The sequence below is a fragment of the Ursus americanus genome, chromosome 8 (genome assembly GCF_024610735.1).
Source record: "Ursus americanus isolate L20-20 chromosome 8, mUrsAme1.1.p, whole genome shotgun sequence".
Taxonomy (NCBI): Eukaryota; Metazoa; Chordata; class Mammalia; order Carnivora; family Ursidae; genus Ursus; species Ursus americanus.
Window position 1 is genome coordinate 40617774 of NC_142134.1, and position 17047 is coordinate 40634820.

Here is a 17047-nt window from a genome sequence, read left to right on the forward strand (position 1 = left end):
ATTGCGCTGCTCTTTGCAAAAAACCTTCCTCTTATCCCCAGAACTGTCATATCACCTTGGTTATTCTTCATAGGCACTTATACTTCCCTAACTCTACCTAAGACATATTTTATGGATTGTTATCCCCAATAAGATTTTTGTGACAGTGGGGGCCTTCTGTTCAGTGCTGCTTTCCTAGGGCCTAGAATAAAACCAGGCAAAGCATGTTATTTCATGAATAGATGAATGAATAAAGCTTCACACAACTTATCTTTGTCTTTTATTTGGCTATAGTGTTTACATTTCAGAAGGCTTTAAAGCAACAGCAATTATAAGCATGCCTTTATGATACAAACTACTGTATTACTTGGACAAATTTTTCTTCCTCTTTTTATGTTCACCTACAAGCCCAAAGAAAGTAAAATCACCCAAAGATGGCAAACCAGGTAGGTTTGTATAAGTTAATCTAACAGTTAAAATACTTTCAAATATTTTCTCTAGTATTAATGATACTACCCTACTGAGGATATACATACTCTAAAAATCTAACAGTGAAATTGATAATGACCATTGAAATGGTCAGTCCTATCTACTTGTCTAAATCAGTGTTTGAAATTTCTCACGTACTGGGGCGCCTGGGTGGCACAGCGGTTAAGCGTCTGCCTTCGGCTCTGGGCGTGATCCCGGCGTTATGGGATCGAGCCCCACATCAGGCTCCTCTGCTGGGAGCCTGCTTCTTCCTCTCCCACTCTCCCTGCTTGTGTTCCCTCTCTCGCTGGCTGTCTCTGTCAAATAAATAAATAAATAAAATCTTAAAAAAAAAAAGAAATTGTACTGCATCAAAGCAGGTGGAATTTTTGCAGGTGGAGATAGAAGAGCTGAAATTGCAGCCAATGACAACTATTCAGAGGCCACAAAACCAAAGTTTAAAGATGTTAAAATCACATCTTTTTTAATTGTTCTTGTGAACTAACGTAAAAGAATGAAGCAGTACATAATTTTTACAATTCTCCCATCTCTAGCAGACCACTAGGCATACATCAAAGCAAAAGGCAACATAAAGAAATAAAGTGTAAGATTACATTTTCTCTTCTTTTGCAGCTTCCAATTCAACAAAGAAAAAGGGATTTGGGAAGGTTTCATAGATGGAGTGAAGATGAAGCTCTGGTAATAGATTTTAATGACAGAATAGATTTTAATAGTTCTAAGAAATAAAAGTACATTGAATGGATAAAGATGTGGTATGTATATACAATGGAATATTACTCAGCCATCCAAAAGAATGAAATCTTGTCATTTGCAATGACGTGGAGCTAGAGTGTATTATGCTAAGCAAAATCAGTCAGAGAAACACAAATACCGTGTTTTCACTCATGTGGAATTTAAGAAACAAAACAGATGAACATATGGGGGGGTGGGAAGAGGGAAATGAACCATAAAAAGACTCTTAATGATAGTGAAAAAACTGAGGGTTGATGGAAGGGCGTGGGTGGGGGATGGGCTAGATGGGTGGTGGGTATTAAGGAGGGCACTTGTTATGATATGCACTGGGTGTAGTATTTAAGTCAAGGATCACTGAATTCTACTCCTGAAACCAATATTGCAATGTATGTGAACTAAAGAATTTAAATAAAAATTAAAACTAAAACTTTCAAAAAGGAAAAAGAAAAAAAAAGAATTAAAAGTACAGATAAGTAACAGTCCAAAAATTATGAGGAAAGCAATTCCCTTGATGGATTGCATCAATGATTCTTAAACTACAAACCATGGATAGGCTTCAAGGGAATGCAAAAACTGATGGAATCTGTTGGTAAATTTTGTGTGCAATTCTCTAGGGAGAGAGTCAAGGGCCTAATTCCAAAGGAGTCTATGTTGCAAGAGATGGTAACAGTTTATAAGTCCTTGGACAACTTCAAGATGTTGAGAATGAAGACCTTCTAGATCAGTCCAATAATGTAGAATTTGACCCCCACTTGAGGCTTTTGTACAGAGGATGGGTAAACTGGGTAAATTCAGAACTCTGTAGTAAGTGAGATGTAAAATGTGAGAGAGAAACATTAAGGATGAAATAACACTTCTGATTTGGGACAGAGAGTACAGCCAGTTAACAGGCTGGATGGCAGATGAAGTAAGTTTGGACAGAAATGAACTAACTACAAGTCTACAAACATAGAGCTAGGAGTCAGTAATGCTAGTTTTAGCTGAAGGAGTTTCTCCAACAATTACTTGTAAGTAATAGACTCAATAGTAGGAAACGTCAATACTTAAAGGGAAAGAAAAATATAACAAAAACATCAGGATTGAGATAGGAATATCTTAGTGTCAGTCAAAGGAAGGAATGGTTATGACAATCATACCCTACCCCATGAGATGAGGTAAAAGAAGTGATAAGAGATGCTAGCTTGTTAACAGTTCAGAGGGAGGTGAAATGGTGTAGACAGTGTAAGCCAGTGGCAAGGATCTTAACAATATTTCATTTGTAGCAGAGATTCTTTTTTTTCCCACACTTAAAATCACAGTTTTGTTTTTGTTTTTTTTTTTTTTTAAGATTTTATTTATTTGTCAGAGAGAGAGAAGAGTGAGCACAAGCAGGGGGAGCAGCAGGCAGAGGAAGAAGCAGGTTCCCCACTAACCGAGGAACCTGATGCAGGACCCTGGGATCATGACCAGAACCAAAGGCAGACACTTCACTGACTGAGCCACCCAGGCATCCCTGTAGCAGAGATTCTTAACATTTTTATCCTTTGGATAAAATCCTTGATTGTCCCCTTTCCATAAAAGTGAAGACATACATAAAATTATACATGGAAGTTTAAGGGGTTCATAGACATTCAGATTAAAATTTAGTTATCTATAAAAAAGTCCTCAGGTCTGCATAATGTAACAGTGATTTCCAAATATGGTTTATAGATTGATGATGAATTATAACACCTCTCAGTAACAACCGCTCCTTTAGAGGTCAATCTTACTGGGTACCCTCCCCAGACTTCTATTGTTGTAAGAAAGAAACTAGTATGGTTATCAACTAGGAGATTCCAATTTTGGAAAATCATGGTAGGCTGAAGATTGTTAGTTTGGCTAAAACATGTATTATCAGAATTAAAAGAACTTTATGATCCATAGAGGCACCCATTATAGCTAAGTAAGATTTAGTAAATCTTTCATCTGGAATGACAAAGGTGACTCTACTTTTTTTTTTTCCCATGGGATATTGCCCTGACATCCATCAGAGAAGTTTTCAGAAAAGTACCCTTTCTATGGCTCCCACAGTATCTTTTCATCTTATTTCATGTGTCTTCCCTACCCCCAACACCAATCTCAACTTTAAACAAATAAAAGCAAAACAAAACAGCATCCTGGTCTATAGCTGGGGATAAATACACATCTATTTTGAGATACTGACTGCAAATAAAACACCACACCCTTAAGATTTTGTAAAGATCATAATATAAAAGAGGACTATATTGCTCTTATCACTCTAAGATACAAACATTTTAACTTTTTAAAACTTACGGGTTGAGATACAGAAGGTCAAGTGTAACTTTAGAGCTCTATAATAGGACATTATTAGCATTTAAGGAATACATTTGGATTGTTATCTACCTGTGACCATATAGTAGCTAAGAGATTTTAAAAGTGTCCTTATAGTAATTTCACTTCCTCTGAAGAAATGTTAATATGTCCATAGAGTCTACTGATCCATGAATCTAGAGAAGCATTTATTCACTAATAAATTTTACTGTTTTCTTTGATTTAAAAACTTTCCATCTTGATTTTTTTCTGAAATGAAACAAGAAATGTAGCTCTTCTTAAAAAAAAAAAAAAAAAAAAAAGCAATGATGTTTTATAAATTGCCCTCTCGGATTTTCTTGTCAGCCTGCTTCAAGGAAATCCATGTGTTCAATATACTTGCTCGCAGTTTCGCCCATACCAAATGGTTGTTTAATCCAAATATCTGAGCAGCAAACTGAGCTGATCCTTCTGGAGAAAGTATGGTTGAACAGCCAAGACCTATTGGTTCAGAAAGGGAAAGACAGAATATTAAGCTGTCAATTAATAATGAAAAGAGCACTTAGTAAACTTTTTTTTAAAGGTAATCTCTACACACAACATGGGGCTCAAAGTCACAACCCCGAGATCAAGAATCACATGCTCTACCAACTGAGCCAGCCAGGGGCCCCTAGTAAACTATTTTATACTCAGAAAAGTCCTGTTTATCACAAACAATAAAAAGCTATTGTACCATCCTTGTCTAAAGTGGGATCTGCAGAGGAGTTCCATCTCTGCTACTGAGTGGTAAAGTGATTGTTAAGAGGATTAGTAATATTTCTCTACCATGAACAGGTATTTTATATATATCATCCATCACCTTAAGATTTTATATGTTTATTTGACAGAGAGCAAGCGTGCAGCAGGGGGAGCAGCAGGCTGAGGGAGAGGGAAAAGCAAGTTTGCCAAAGTAGGGAGCCCTATGCGGGGTCCAATCCTAGGACCCTGGGATCATGACCCGAGCCGAAGGCAGACGCTTAATGACTGAGCCACCCAGGCACCCCCATCTATCACTTTTTCACCGAATCCATCTGCAAAGAAATTCACCCTTTTCGAAGTTCTTTTCACATACAGTAAATCTTTAAATCACTGATGAAAGACAATAGAAATAAAACAAGGATCAAGTGGACAGAAGCACCTGTTCTTGGATAAACTTGAGGTATGTAAATTTTTTTGATAATTTTCTAGCTGCTACTTTTGTCTTTGCACTTGAACTATTCTAACATCTTTAAGCAGTAAAAAAGTTAAAACCAAAGAATAATTTTATGGAATACCAGGTTCTAAGTAAATTTAGTATTAATAAGATCTAAGAGAGTAACTTCCTTGGGGGCCACATGTTTACTCAGGCAGACTTTCTATTATGGAGTGGTACTATTAAGCCTGTGTTGCTCCAGTGAAGTACTAACTAGCTTACAGATCCAAAAGTTCCATTTCCCCAACAGTCTTGGAATTCATCAGGCTCTTTGACTCCCACTACCTCCAATAAGAATCAAGTATAAATCACAAGGCAAATTTATTAGTTTGTATTAATAAATCAATTTATGCAGCTCCATCACTTACTATGTGACATTGGTCAAGGTACTTAATGTTAACTTTAGTGTCCTTATCTATTAAGATGGGAGTATTCAACAAGTTAATATAGATAAAGTGCTTGGAGCAGTGCCTGGTGCATAGTAAGTACTCAATGAATGTCAACTGTTAGTAATAGTAGTAGTATTCTAGGTACAGGGTTCTACTCTAGTAACTGAAATACCTGTGCCTGCACTGCTCAGGACTCCCTTTCTAACATCATGAAAGCTTAATTAGCAAAAAGTTAGGTTATCTAGTGAGCATGCTATAAGAGAAAGAGAAATAGTTTTCAGTATTTTACAAAGGCCACATAAAACTTTTCCTCAAAAGATTATCCCCAGTTCTAGCCACCAGAATGTACAAATCTTCCAGAGTCCCTCTGTCTCCTTGGACAGTACTAGATAAAAACTGCCAAATTTTTGGTCATCACATTCTTCCTTTTTTAAACTCCACTGATAATACCTATACTATTCCTCTGGCATAAATTTAGTTATACTTTCATTTATAGCCATAGAAAATTTTTAACTAGAGAAGCTGATACAATCAGATGTCCAGCTAAAGATCTAGTTAAAGATGGATTAATCACAAGGTGTATCCCTGAAACTGTATAAAGACAGCAGTAAGTAGCTGAATGTTATATTAAAAAGTTTGTTCAGTATGTTTACTGATTATAAATCAAATATACTCGGCTGTAAAAAATATTTTTATTAAGGATATCCTATTTTTTCTATACTTGAATTAAAGATATCTGCCAAAACTTTAAAAAAATAAAAATAAAAACAGTAGTAAAGGGAATAAAGAAAATAGACATGAACATGTAAGAACAAAGAAGTAACAGTGATAACTTTTTGTCAGCTGAAAAGGAAATGGAGTGGTAACTAATTCAGTAGACCAAGAAAATTTTATCCTGAACTGGAAGCAGGGCAAGATGAGAAACAATGTGACCAACATTAAAAAACCCATGCAAAGGTTGAGGAATTAGTGGCACCCAATACCTTTGAAGGGAGAGGTGGGGGGTGAAAATGGGGCTAAAAAAAAAAGAGGACTGGCTTAAAGTCAAGAAGCAGTTAGGCCATCAGATCTCCTGCGCCACTCTATGTACCTGAGCAATTGCCCTTTTTTCTTTCCTTTTTTTTTTTTTAAAGATTTTATTTATTTATTTGACACAGAAAGCCAGAGAGGACAAGCAGGGGGAACAAAAGGGAAAGGGAAAAGCAGACTCACCACTGAGCCGGGAGCCCAATGCAGGGCTCAATCCCAGGATCCCAGGATCATGACTTGAGCCCAAGGCAGACGCTTAACTGACTGAGCCACCCAGGCGCCTCCATGATTATGATTTTAAAACTAGAGTTCTGGGACACCTGGGTGGCTCAGTCAGTTAAGCATCTGCCTTGGGCTCAGGTCATGATCCCGGGGTCCTGGGACTGAGTCCCACATCAGGCTCCTTGCTCAGCAGGGAGCCTGTTTATCCCTCTGCCTGCTCTGCCTGCCGCTCCCCCTGCTTTTGCTCTCTCTCTCCCTCTCGACAAATAAAATCTTTAAAAAATAAAATAAAATAAATAATAAAAACTAGAGTTCTTACTGTTTAGAGAAGCATATTTAAGTATAAAATGCTATGCGTGCTTGAAAATAATCTAGCAGAAAGGGCTACAGATGTAATTTCTGCTACAGATGTAATAAGATATTAAATGTTGTTTTTTTTTTTTTTTAAAGATTTTATTTATTCATTCGACAGAGATAGAGACAGCCAGCGAGAGAGGGAACACAAGCAGGGGGAGTGGGAGAGGAAGAAGCAGGCTCATAGCGGAAGAGCCTGATGTGGGGCTCTATCCTGTAACGCCAGGATCACGCCCTGAGCCGAAGGCAGACGCTTAACCGCTGTGCCACCCAGGCGCCCCTAAGATATTAAATGTTGAAGCTGAATAATGGGTACATGAGATTTCATGTTATTCTCTCTACTATTGTGCATATTTGAAATTCTTTAAACAATTTTTTGGGGGGGGGGGGTGAAAGAGAAGGCCAGCCTGAGCAGGAGGGAGAAGCAAAGAAAGAGGGAGAGAGAGAATCTCAAGCAGGCTCCATGTTCTTCACGGAGCTCGATCTCACAACCTGAGATCATGACTTGAGCTGAAATCAAGAGTCAGATGTTTAACCGACTGAGCCACCCAGGTGCCCCTTTAATAAACAATTTTTTAAAATTCATGTGTCTTACCACTGGGTAGTCGAAGAGAAGACCACACATCCTGAGCTCCCCAGTCTGGAGTGAGTGGAGGGCAGCTGATAACTGGATATGCAGTGTTACCAGACATCACTGGTCCTAAACCGTTGCTTCTGCCTGCCACTGCCACAAATACAGTAGGAATGCCATCCCCTAGGGAAATTACACATTTGTAATTGAATTGAAAGGAGATTTTAAGATAGGTTAAAACAAAATGCCTATGTGTCTTAACTCCTTCAGTTCCTTTATTAGCAGTTTCCAGAAAAAGCATAAATAAGACACTATTATTACATACTATCTTCAATATATATTTCACTTCACCACCTATTATATCTCAAGTAAACAAAGTAGAAAGAATAAGTTTGGCCATCTTTGAGATCTATAGTACAACAGGGTACCACAGTATTAGTGAGGGAATGGCTCAAAGGCCCTTCTACTATGGCTGCTTAGGCTCACCGAAACAAAGAATGACACCACTTGAACCAGTGTCTGTCCTGTTGTCCTTCAACCAACAGAGTATAGGGAGACCTTGTTAATGGAGACTGGAGGTTCAGGGGCACATTATGAATGAAGGAAGGCAAATTCAATAATATAGTACCCAAATATTTAAGACCCTTCAATATATTTTCTAACATATCTCTTAAACATTTCATTCTTTGATAAATTTTTAAGTTATTCCTTTGTTTCTTACCACAGAGATTCCTAACCTGGAATCCAAAATTTTATGTATTTGCACTTTTCTGGAGAAAGAGTTCAGGCTTTCATAGGTTTAAAAGAGAGGTCTCGGAATTTATCCCAGTTCCTTGCCCCCCGCCCCAAACCTTAATAACTATGCTCCTATAACAACTACCTCTAGAAAGCAAGCTCAAATCAACATTTTTCCCAGTTGAAAAACATTTGGTTATGTCTCCAGGACTCCATTATTTTAGATCAATACTATCCCATCAAGACATTTCTTTTATATACTAAATTCTAAAATTACTCCTTAATTTCACATTCAACTACCTCCTAGGAAAGGTTGACCACTAAAAATACTTGAAAAGATCTGTTGTTTCAACCTCAGCCTTCCCAAAATTGATGTGGGGCCTATCTTCTATTGGAGCATATTAGAAACAATACTTCAGGGGCTTCTTATTAGGTAAAGACTCATTCTAGCCTTATTTTCCTCCCATGTTTCACTTTCTTTTGGGGAGTGAGGACCTCTACTCTTTTATTTATTTATAACATTTTTTTAAAAACTTGAATGCCATCAACACACAATGTTGCATTATTTTCAAGTGCAGCCATGTTGCATTTTCAATTCTTTTTCCCTGACTGAAAAAGTGCCTAGAGAACCTTATACTCTTTGGAAGTGAGTATAGTGAAAGCCTAGGCTATCACATTTTCCCCTGTGGAAATGTGGCAAATTCTTTTTCAGTATTACTAGTCCAAACATAAAATTTTTTGTCAAAATCAGAATTTCCTGAAATGCTCTAGTTATGTGACATTTACCTTCATACTCTGCTTTAATCCTCAGAGTTTCATCTGGTCCTTTATGGGCAGATGTTACCCGAAGTTCACATGGAATGCCAAAATTTCCACAAGCCTTCTTGATTTTTTCACAGTGACTGAGATCGGAAGATGAGCCCATCAATACTACAACTCTGCACTGACTTTCTGATTTCAGAAGCAACTGGAAAAGAAAAACATGAATATGCACAAGAAAACGGCAAAAATGGATATAGAATTGAGTAACGTAAGAATAATCAGTTTACAGAGCTATAGTAAAATTACAACTGGACAGAATATTTTCTTTAATAGACCAAATTCAAGACAGAGACAAACAGAACAAAATAATTTATTTTTCAAAATAACCTCTTTATATAAAGAAAAGTGGTCTTCATAATTAAGACCTAAGGAGTAAGATAAATCAGATAAATTATATTTACTATTACAATAAAAAGCAAAGATAAATACTCAACCCTTCTAATTAATATTCAGGAAACTGTAATATAAAATAGTTCATCCTTAGATTTTATTCCATTGTGTTTAATGGAGGCTTTAAGGCATAATCAGCCAAAATAAGGAGATCATACTATAAATCTTTAAGTTAGGTGCTCAGAATTCAAAATACATGTTTCCATGGAAATGATGTTCTGAAAACTAGCTATGACCTTTGGATAACCACAAATCCTATTCAATTGCCATGGAATTATAGTAATAATATCATAAATCTAAAAGATTTATTTGAGAGAGAGAGAGGGGAAAAGGGAGGGAGAGAGCATGGGGGAGCAGGGGAGGGGCAGGGAGAGGGAGAGAGAATCTCAAGCATACTGCCTGCCAAGTGCAGAGCCTGAGACAGGGTTTGATTCCAGGACCCTGAGATCATGACCTGAGCCAAAATCAAGAGTTGGATGCTTAACATTGCAACTGAGCCACCCAGGCACCCCGATAATACCATAAATCTTAAAGTGACATTTTAAGGTCACATGGAGTTCTAATTCTCAACTCTACTTAATGGAATCCATGCTAAAGGAACTCTGAGTAGCAGTGGAGAGATGGGTAGGAAATGTAAGGGGCAGGGAGGAGACAAGGACTCTACGTTTCCCCGACAGAATTTGGGAGTGTACTGGCCAGTTTTACAGCAGGGAGTTTCAGTATGTCACTGAGGATAGTTCAGGTGGTACATTTCTTAAGGGTGTTCCTTTTTTTTTTTAAACCACCGGGAAAAAGGGCACCTAGGGTGGCTTTGCTGGTTGAGTGGATGACTCCTCATTTTAGTTCTGGTCATGATCTTAGGGTCCTGGGACTGAGCCCTGCGTCAGGCCCTGCGCTCAGTGGGGAGTATACTTCAGGATTATTTCTCTCCCTCTGCCCCTCCCCCCACTTGCACACGCACGTACACACTCTCTCTCAAATAATATTAAAAAAAACCAAAACACTGGAAAAAAGAAATAACTGCACCTTCTCACTTTTATTTTCCTTTTTTTTTTTTTTTAAAGAAAGGTTTTATTTATTTACTTAGAGAGAGAGCATGCAAGCAGGGGGAACAGCAGAGGGAGGGAGGAAGAATCCCAAGCAGATTCTGCACTAAATGGAGAGCCCGATGCAGGGTTCGACTCCATGATCCTGAGATCCTGAGATCCTGACTTGAGCTGAAATCAAGAGCCGGATGCTCAACTGACTGAGCCATCCAGGCGCCTCTATTCTTTTTTGAAGCAAGATTTTCTTGGAGAAAAACACAGAACAGCATGGGTTTACTACAAAAGTTTTACCTCCACTCTTTCTGCAACCCACTCAAAATTCTTCTTCACCATCTGGAGCCCTTCGGGGGTTACTTCCTTGAGGTCACGATATGACTAGAAAATAAAATAGAAAGTTTGGAATACAGATATTCTATTAGTAATATTCTTGCTATGAAATTATTTGATTTCTGAGTTTTGGGTAGATTATGAAAAGCTTGCATAGCAAGGAACAGATCTGAAAATGTATCTGAACCTATAAATTCATTTCCTGAATTAGACTAGAGAAAGTTCAGATAGTGAAGTACACTTATATTTTCACTTAAGAATAAGTGCTTTCTACACTAGCAACTACTATGTATTAAGTAGACAGCATCTGCCCTAGTTTTGTTTTTCATAGGACAGAGCAGAAATGGAACCTGGTAAGATCTAGAACACTTGGGACAGAGTTCCAGATCTGCCTTTTTTTTTTTTTTTAAAGATTTTATTTATTTATTCGACAGAGATAGAGACAGCCAGCGAGAGAGGGAACACAGGCAGGGGGAGTGTGAGAGGAAGAAGCAGGCTCATAGCAGAAGAGCCTGATGTGGGGCTCGATCCCATAACGCCGGGATCACGCCCTGAGCCGAAGGCAGATGCTTAACCGCTGTGCCACCCAGGCGCCCCTGCCCTTATTCTTACAATTGTGAAGATATCTATCATCCTTTCAGCACCTTAGTTTTCAATTGGCCAAACAAGGATGACACTTGCTCTGTGTGACAGGCATAATAAATGAGAAATCTGTTTTGTAAATGCAAAGTACTTTTCTTATTTTTCTTTTCAGGATATAGGAAATGTGAGAGATATTTATCTTTAAAAGTAAACAGCAATCAACTCTGGTTCTTATCATATGGAACAATAGCTGCCTTTTCTTTTCCTCCCATCTTCTTACTCACCTCTATCTTGCCTGATCTTGCAAAGGATTAAAAAAAATCCTGAAGCATTACCTGTTTATCTTTCTGTTGGCTTCGATCTCCTGATGGCCAGAGTCTCCAGGAATCATTATCAATAACATCAGCAAGAACAATTTCTTTGGTAGTTATATCAACACCAAATTCAATCTAGAAACAGCATATCACCAAAGAAAAGTTTTCAAAACTCTACAACTAAAGACATTTCTCAGTTATAATCTTTACTCTTAAATCTCCATTTTATTTGTACCTTCATATCAACCAGCGTACAGTTCTGGGGCAACCAGGATTTCTCCAGTATTTCAAAAATAGCCTGCGTAGCATGACTCATGATATCCACTTCAGTCTGGCCTATAACAAGTCCAGCAAAGCAAAATTTTGCTGCAATTAGCTGTTCTTCAGACCACTGTGGATCATTATTGGCATCATCCTGAAAACAAAATACAGGAATACAATTAATTTAAATATAAAAATTTTGAATTTTTGAGATAAACGGAAGTCGTCCTTTTTTCCTTGACCATGAGTTCCTCAGATATATTTATTTTCTCTAAAGAATTAATTTTTTATTGAAATGCCCTTTAATTCACAATAATTATTTTTGTCTAGTTTTAACAGCTACTTTAAAATTCAAGATATTCAGTGAGTAACTTATTCATTTATTTGACAGAGAGAGAGCAAGGTATGCAGAGAGGCAGACAGAGGGGCAGGCAGAAGGAGAAGAGAAGCAGGCTCTCCACTGAGCAGAGAGCCCGGTATCGGGCTCGATCCCAGGACCCTGGTATCATGACCTGAGCCGAAGGCAGACACTTAACCAACTGAGCCACCCAGGCACTTTTTTTTTTTTTAAATAATCTCTACACCCAATGTGGGGCTCGAACTCACAATCCTGAGATCGAGTCACATGCTCTGCCAACTGAGCCAGCCAGGCACTGCTCTTGACCTCATTTTTAATAGGAATTTATATAAGACCATAAGTCTTTAGGGATATTATTTTAACAATTCAAGAGATTTCATATAAAGGCATTAGTAAAAAAAACTTTCATTTTAGTCTAAGTAGTGTCCCAATTGCACATGAAATTTTTCTTTTATGAATTTTGGATTTGTATTATAACCATAAGATAAACATTTTAAGGTATGCAGTTTACTGATTTTACTTGATCTGGGCCAAAAGGCTGAGAGGCAATTTTAGTTCACTGTGTAAAAAATGCTGCATAAGGGATGTCTGGGTGACTAGGTCAGTTGGGCATCTGCCTTCAGCTGGGGTCATGGTCCCAGGTTTCTGGCACCAAGCCCTGCATAGGGCTCCCTGCTCAGTGGGGAGCCTGCTTCTCCCTCTCCCTCTGCTTGCTGCTCCCACTGCTTGTGTGCTCTGTCAAATAAATAAATAAAATCTTAAAACTATACAAGGTGTGCTTGGGTGGCTCAGTTGGTTGAGCATCCAGACTCTTGGTTTTGGTTCAGGTCATTATCTCACGGTTTTGTGATGGAGCCCCATGTCGGGCTCCCTGCTCAGCGTGGAGTCTGCTTAGGATTCTTTCCCCATCTCTCCCTCCCCCTGTTCCTCTCACTGCATGCTTGCTCGCCATCTCCCTCATTCTCGCTCTCTCAATAAATAAAATCTTTTTAAAAGAAAGATTTACTTGAGAGAGCGAGAGCATGCGCATGGGGGGGGGGGAGTCAGAGGGAGAAGCAGACTCACTACTGAGCAGGGAGCCTGATTCGGGACTCAATCCTGAGACTCCAGGATCATGATCTGAGCTGAAGGCAGTCGTTTAACCAACTGAGCCACCCAGGCATCCCAAAAAGCAGTTTCAATAAAGAAAACCATAGAAATTTATAACCACTGATTCCTACATCTTTATTATGTTTTTGCTTAGAAGAGATATTGGTAATAGTTTTTCTGTATCTGAATATAAAAAGATCCCTTGTATTCACCTTACTTCAAACTCTTTTAACTAAAAATTTAAAAAGTTTCTGAATTGTTATTTTCTTCCCAATAACTGCTAATTTTATTTTTAAAATTTATTTATTTTTTAAGGATTTTATTTAACTTTAATAACGTTTAAATCTTTTGACTTTGAAATTATGTTTGTTGCTATATTATAGTAAGACACAGAAGCACAGGGGCGCCTGGGTGGCTCAGCCGTTAAGTGTCTGTCTTCGGCTCAGGTCATGATCCCAAGGTCCTGGGATCAAGTCCTGCATTGGGTTCCCTGCTCGGCAGGAAGCCTGCTTCTCCCACTCACACTCCCCTTGCTTGTGCTCCCTCTCTCGCTGTCTCTCTCTCTCAAATAAATAAATAAAATCTCTTAAAAAAATTAAAAAAAATAGTCTCTGTACTTAAAAAAAAAAAAAGACACAGAAGCATAAAGTAATTACCTTGAAAAACAGCTCCACTTTAGGTGGGTAAAATTTATATCCCTCCTTGACACCAGGATTTCTTTTGAGGAAAGAACCAGTTGCTATTCTTCTACAAACCCATTCAATTGGAATCATTTCACACTTAGGTGCAATGAAAGCTGTCTCCCCACATTTTCTGGTGAAAGCAGTTTTGATACCTACATATTGATAAAAAGTTTTTTAAAAAGCATTAAAATTGGGCATAATAAAACTGCTGTTTACAAAAAAAAAAAAAATGCAACAAAAACCCCATCTAGTCAAATACGTTATCCTTAAATGATACTGCCAAAAATAAATTAACTTGAAAAAAAAATAGAAGTAGGAAAACAAAATTATTAGTATGGCTTTCTTAATGCTTATCAAAATATTTAATAGTATTTCATATTAATGTTACATGGCAAAGTATATAGTGGATCAGAAGGTCAGGGTCCTGGTGTCTTTACCATTTATTCATTCATTCATGCATTCAAAAAATACTTATGAGTAATTCCTCTGCCACTGCTTACCTAACTTTGCATAAAGCATATAACTCATCTAGATGGTACTAAATTATCTTTAAATCAGATTTGGTTATATGATTCTCATATCTGACAGTCCAGTGTTAAATAGGCCTTATAAAATATCAATCCACTTATCACAATCAGGTGCAGCCCTACATTTTGGATCACCCTTTTCTCCTCACGTTTGAAAAAAATAATCCCTGAGAGAAAGTATCCAACAGGTAGCAGCAAGAATAGTGGCCAATCTGGCCAAGAGCAAAGAAAACATTTCTTTCTTTCCCTTCTTTTCTACTCAAACTGATTTTGGAAAACTAAGATAAAAAGCTAGTTTTTGACAGGAGCTATTTTATTTGGGGATGTTGGAAAATAACCTCTCTAATAAGTTATGCTATATAATCAACCACCTGATCCAGCAATTCCACTTCTAGGTATTCTAGGTACTAACACTGCAACTTGAAGATAAGCATTATTATGTTAACCCATACAGGTTTCTAGGAGATGTTTTAATCATATTAATGCTACAGGATTCCTTTGTGCTGCCATATAATAACATACATATATATTTCCCTATATGAAGGGAATCTACATTTATGTAAGACCTGCACTGTTCTAAGTGTTTTATATGTTATCTCATTTAACCATACATAAAAATTTTCAGATAGGTATCATTACATTTTACAGTGAAAGAAACAGAGGCTCAAAGAAGTTAAGTAATTTGACAAGCTGGGTCATGTTGCCAATCAGTAATGGTGCCTGGACCAGTTTCAAAACCTGTATTGTTTTCTCTGTACTCCCTCTGGGTTTGACCAGTAAGATTCAACTGAAACAGGGAATTGTGATATGCTACATGAACAGGAACTCTGGGAAAGAATAAGAGTGTAAGTAAATGGTCATTTTAACCCTTAAAGAATGACTGGGCTCATGCTCATGGATAGGCAAATGATTTACATCAATCCTGAATTGCAGATGGTAACTACATGCCTGGCTTTAAGAGCTCTTCCTTTTAAGATCTGTTAATCATTAGACATATGTGCTCATTTGTCTATCAAGCTTAAAAGACTAGTATCCAAATCTACTGTTTAAATATAAACAATAGTTACTTTTACTCAGAGGAATACTCTTCCTCACATCTAAGAGAACCAAAAGCACAGAATTAATTTATGGTAATGATCTAGTACAGGAAAAAAAAATTGCTTCCAAAAAAAAAATCAAAAAGACTCAGTTTAGATGATATAATGATTGCTTCTAATATGCATACTAATCATCTTAGCAAAATTCATGACTGGGGGGGATGAAAAAGAATTCTCCCCATGTCTCACTGTTTACAGAATTTAAGCCTCCTATGAAGATTACTACGGAAATGTCACTTCATACTCTGAATCACAACTGCAGCGTGTGACAGCTACTCAGCCCACATATCCCTAGGGCCACCCATGTATTAAGGCCGCCAGGCTCCTCATCTGTGGTTTAACAACTGCAGGACTTATATCCATTATCACTACATACACTTAAACGTAATTATGGTAGGTTTCTGTGGGAGAACTGAGACTTAAAAGGTAAAGTACTGAGACCAAATCCACACATTTCATAACTCAGATATAGCATATATGATATTATTTCCACAGAAAAACAGTATTACTTGTATCTCTTATTTGTATAGTATTTTACAGTTTGCTTACGATTGACAATGAGAAAACCAGAATCCTGATATATAAAATCTCATTTGGTGCTCTTACCATTCTAACTTCTAGAAATACCTTAATTAGGAACATAACCTTGGTTATAAAGAAAGCAATTTTAAATAGACCACTGGTGGTCAACTAGACATAGCATTTATTTAACTATCAGCAAGCAAAAATTAGATAAGGCAACAGAACTCCTAATCTGTCCTCTAAAACAAATCTAAGAATTTTTTAAAATTTAAGTTTTCCTTATTTCCTTAAGTGTATAAAACCTGAAAAACATCTTTCAACATTTCCTGTGAACCAAGTAAGTTTTAGTTATGTTAAATGTGCCATTACAGTAGTTTAAAGGTCATTGTTGGAGTACTTCATTTAGGATGACAAACTTTCCCAGCTTTCTCAGACGCAGGACTTTCAGAGTCAAAACTGGGAAAGTCCTGGACAAAGAGAGACAATTTGGGTCACTTTAATTCACTTTTTGTTAAGCCCCATAAAGTGCACTGAATAGTCCCTTACTGAATAAGCAAATAAAAACTTGGGCCTGTACTTATCTTCCATTATTTGAAAGTATATATAAAACGTGTGTGTGTGCACGCACGCGCGTATGTGTGTGTGTGCGCATAAAGCCCCGCAGCTATGTATAACTACTATGGGTACACAGGAACTAATTTTTTTATTGTGAACAATTTATAGTATTAAGCAACTTTTTAAAATTTTAATACGTATAGGGAGAATGAGATAACTTGGCAAGTTAAAAATGGATCACTTATCTTTAGAGCAAAAGGAACCCAAAATTAGTTTGATGCTCTCTATAGCAATCTACTCAGTCCCTGAGAAACCACCTATCAAGGAAGCCTTGAAATAAAAATCCTAAAATCGTATTACTTAGGAACTGTGGGTGGTCCTTTAAATTTATCAGAACATACTTACTTTCAATGTATAGAGGGATTTATGATGTAGATGACAAATTAGGCTGGCA

At 37.4% G+C, this 17047-nt stretch overlaps 1 protein-coding gene across 2 annotated transcripts in view; it reads right to left on the bottom strand.

Annotated features, from left to right (window-relative positions):
* Positions 1–246: 246 nt before the first annotated feature.
* Positions 247–17047, bottom strand: part of PAICS (phosphoribosylaminoimidazole carboxylase and phosphoribosylaminoimidazolesuccinocarboxamide synthase) — a 42539-nt gene continuing 25738 nt past the window's right edge. For both annotated transcript variants that reach the window (XM_087864120.1, XM_045815880.2), the window contains 7 exons: positions 13866–14044; positions 11737–11916; positions 11523–11636; positions 10570–10653; positions 8807–8987; positions 7310–7468; positions 247–3990 (listed from right to left, as the gene is read on the bottom strand). In XM_087864120.1, coding sequence (XP_087720246.1) covers positions 3824–3990; positions 7310–7468; positions 8807–8987; positions 10570–10653; positions 11523–11636; positions 11737–11916; positions 13866–14044 — 1064 coding nt within the window. In that variant the 3' untranslated portion in view covers positions 247–3823. The remainder of the gene's footprint in view (positions 3991–7309; positions 7469–8806; positions 8988–10569; positions 10654–11522; positions 11637–11736; positions 11917–13865; positions 14045–17047) is intronic.